At 40.1% G+C, this 3,316-nt stretch overlaps 1 protein-coding gene across 1 annotated transcript; it reads right to left on the bottom strand.

Annotated features, from left to right (window-relative positions):
- Window positions 1–376: 376 nt before the first annotated feature.
- On the bottom strand, window positions 377–1,688 carry LOC142396249 (trace amine-associated receptor 13c-like). The gene is made up of 2 exons (XM_075478801.1): window positions 1,449–1,688; window positions 377–1,193 (listed from the first exon to the last, which is right to left on the bottom strand). The coding sequence occupies exons 1-2, from the start codon at window positions 1,622–1,624 to the stop codon at window positions 377–379; spliced, it is 993 nt and encodes a 330-aa protein (XP_075334916.1). The 5' UTR covers window positions 1,625–1,688.
- Between the last annotated feature and the right edge of the window lie 1,628 nt (window positions 1,689–3,316).

Genomic DNA, 3,316 nt, shown 5'->3' with positions numbered 1-3,316 from the left:
AAGCTGTCAGCAAGAGCAGGCCTAGAGAGGGAAATGCAGACCTCTTGTGGCTGAAAGGATGACTGAAGAACATCATTTATACCTGATGTTCTAAACCGGTATAGTTGTGACCAACGTAGTTTCTCCAAAGTTCATTGAACAGGATTATCTCTGTTAATAAATGTGGGGAGACTTAAAAAAGAAACCTGAGCTATCCTTCTCAGTAATTAATGTTAAAATGTCCCATACCTGACTACTGAGGCAATGTGAATATTAGCTTCACTCTGAATGGTAACTCTTCATGTTGTTACACTTTGAAGAGAAACAACAGCGAGTGTATCCATCATTATTGTGAGTCCACAATAATATAATCCTTCTAATAAATTGTAATCTTGTCCTACAGTATGTTGGCCTGACAGGAGCCAGGCTGCAAAATCTGAAGAGTTAATATAAATTTAACTGCTTTTCTAAACCAGGGATAGAACAGTGCATAAATCATTGGGTTCAAACAGGAGTTTAAATGGAACAGAAAGGACACAAAGGAGGCAGAGGAGCTATTGAGCAAATCAGCCCCTACAAGAGAGACGCAGTAATATGGGATGAAACATATCAGAAAGACAATCATGAGAACACCAAGAGTCCTGGCTGCTTTTATCTCAGATTTCTTTGTTTTTATAGAGACTGAAAGTTGGAGTTTGGCAGCTGTAACATGAGAGCGCATGGCACGAGCCTGAGACACAGCCACCACAAATACTCTCATATACAGAACGGTGATGACAGTAACTGGAAGAACGAAGGTTAAAACAAGATCTACACTTCCTGAAATGTCATCAATAAAAATCAGACATTCTCCATAACAGGAATTGTGTTTGCTTAATAGAGTCAGGTCATCTTTTACAAATAAAAGGCTGTATAGAGCAGAGCAGAGCCAACACAGACACACACAGAGTTTAACTCTTCCCTCAGTCACTCTGGTTGGGTAATGCAGAGGGTCACAAATTGCCACATAACGGTCAATTGATATGAGCACCATGTCTCCTACAGAGGCAGCGGTGATGATGAAGGACATATAAATGAAAATAAAACACATGAGGTCACCAAGATACCAGCAGGATGTATTTCGGATAATTCCCGCTGGCATTGACAGGAGACCCACAAGAAAGTCTGAGACAGCCAGAGAGAGGAGGAGGATGTTAGTGGGTGTGTGGAGCTGCCTGGAAGGAGACAGAAAAGCAGAATTAAAACAGGATTTTATCTGAAAGGTAAAAAATGACAAATAACTTTTTTACAACATTTGTTTTCTGATCTTCCACATCTATAGAATAGATAACACTACAATGTGTGCACAAATATTTAGAAAGCCTAATTTCAGCAGGTGCCACATTATTCCACAGAAGTTTGATTATAATTTACTTGTAAATGTACAACGAGGAAAAAAGAGCAATTTATGTTAACAAGTCTTTATCTGCCTGTAATGGGAGACTGAGATGATGACGAGCAGGTTGAGCATCACAGTGAGCACTGGGATGGAGAACAGCACGACCTGAAGGAGCACAAGTTCAGACAAAGAAGATACAGGCTTCTTGCAGGAGCTGTTTGAGAGATGTGGAAAGCAGAGCTCTACTCCATCCTGCATCTCCATCATCAGAGACCTGCAAAGAGCTGCAGCTCTGACTGCTTTCTGGAACAAACTTGGTTATATAGCTGATACTTCTGTACTCAGCTCTATCTCTAACACCTCCCCTCCTCTTTCTCAGGTGGACATCGATGTCCCTCCTTCCTCCCTCTTCACAACCAATCACCACCTTCATGATCTTCCTTGCATCCCTGCTTGTATTGGTGTCACTCTCTCTTATGATTCTAGTTTTGTTTGAAAGAGAAGGAGGCATATTCCAACTAAAGACTCCAGTTTTATCCTTTTTAGCCCAACATAATCAATACTGTCTGGAGATGGAGTAATGAAATCACTAATAAAGTCACTGTTTACGTCAGCTCGTTCTTTTCAGTAAAAGGAAAGAATATGATTTATTTCCAAATCGAGGCAACATATAATTTGTTTTGAAACTATGTAACTGATAGCTAACATTTCCGTGTCATCCATTGTGTTACTAGCATCTAGAAGAGCCTGTTTAACAGCACCAGCCTCTCATTGGTCATTACTGTGCCATACGAGACAGGAGGGCTGCTCATCCTGATTATGTTTCTCCACCTTTAACTCATCCACCACACGAGTGTTTAAGGAACACAGTGAAACTATAGAAACCGAGAGGAAATGTCTCCCAACACCCCATAGAAAAGCCTTAAAGCCTGATCACGCTTTTTAAGACACCTTTACCCACCCACAGAAAGAATATATTCAGATTGTTTGTCAACAATACATTTACAGCAAGCAGGGTGTCAGACTTCAAAGTGAAGAAGACACACACAGACTGACAGGAGAAAAGCTGTCAGCAAGAGCAGGCCCAGAGAGGGAAATGCAGACCTCTTGTGGCTGAAAGGATGACTGAAGAACATCATTTAAACCTGATGTTTTAAACAAGTATAGTTGTGACTGTAGCGTTACTTGATCAAATAAAAGGATTTACCAGAAGTTTTTACTATCTAAATAAACCTTATTTAACCTCGTATGTAGGGCACCACCTTCAAAGAAGGAAAAACACAGAATCTTACGATTCTGGTATGCTAATTCTCTGGGTGCAATTCCCAGGGTGGCGTTGTTGGTTTTCCTTTTTTTCCCCTTTAGTTCAGACTCGTTTTATTTAGTTCCTCCCCTTCCTCGCCACATTAAGTTAATATTTCAATTAATAATCAGTCTCATATCTCGCTACTTTCGTGAATTCTCGTTTGGTTTGACAGACATAACGTAAAGACAGCATACAACACAACCTTTTGATTAGATATATATAAACTATTTATTAAAACGACATGACCAAAGACATGAACCTTAAAACAAACGGGAGATATGGGTGATTATATAAAACACTTTGTGAATTGAAAATTAAATAGGGGGGAATGGAGAGGTACTCAAATAGTTTAGGTTTGTTTACTATTTGTAGCTAAAGACTGACCCCTTGGATTCATTTATCATTTTAACAGTGAAAATCTAGAAAAAACCATCCATTTCCGTCTGAAAGCTGAAAGAAACGGGCCGACCTTTCTTCACTGTAGTCGTTAGTCAGCTCGCATCATTAGAATCAGTTCATTAAAAAGATTCGTTCACCAAATCGTTCAGTGCTTAGCGGGAGGAGCCTGCGACTCCAACCCACCTAACTGATACACGGCTGAACGGTTCATGTTTCAGTTTAGTTCACGGCTTCCGGGACACGAGAGTGTTGTG

The sequence above is a fragment of the Odontesthes bonariensis genome, chromosome 12, assembly GCF_027942865.1.
Source record: "Odontesthes bonariensis isolate fOdoBon6 chromosome 12, fOdoBon6.hap1, whole genome shotgun sequence".
Lineage (NCBI taxonomy): Eukaryota > Metazoa > Chordata > Actinopteri > Atheriniformes > Atherinopsidae > Odontesthes > Odontesthes bonariensis.
Note: the sequence above shows the minus strand (reverse complement) of the source record. Positions and strands in the feature narration are given on the sequence as shown.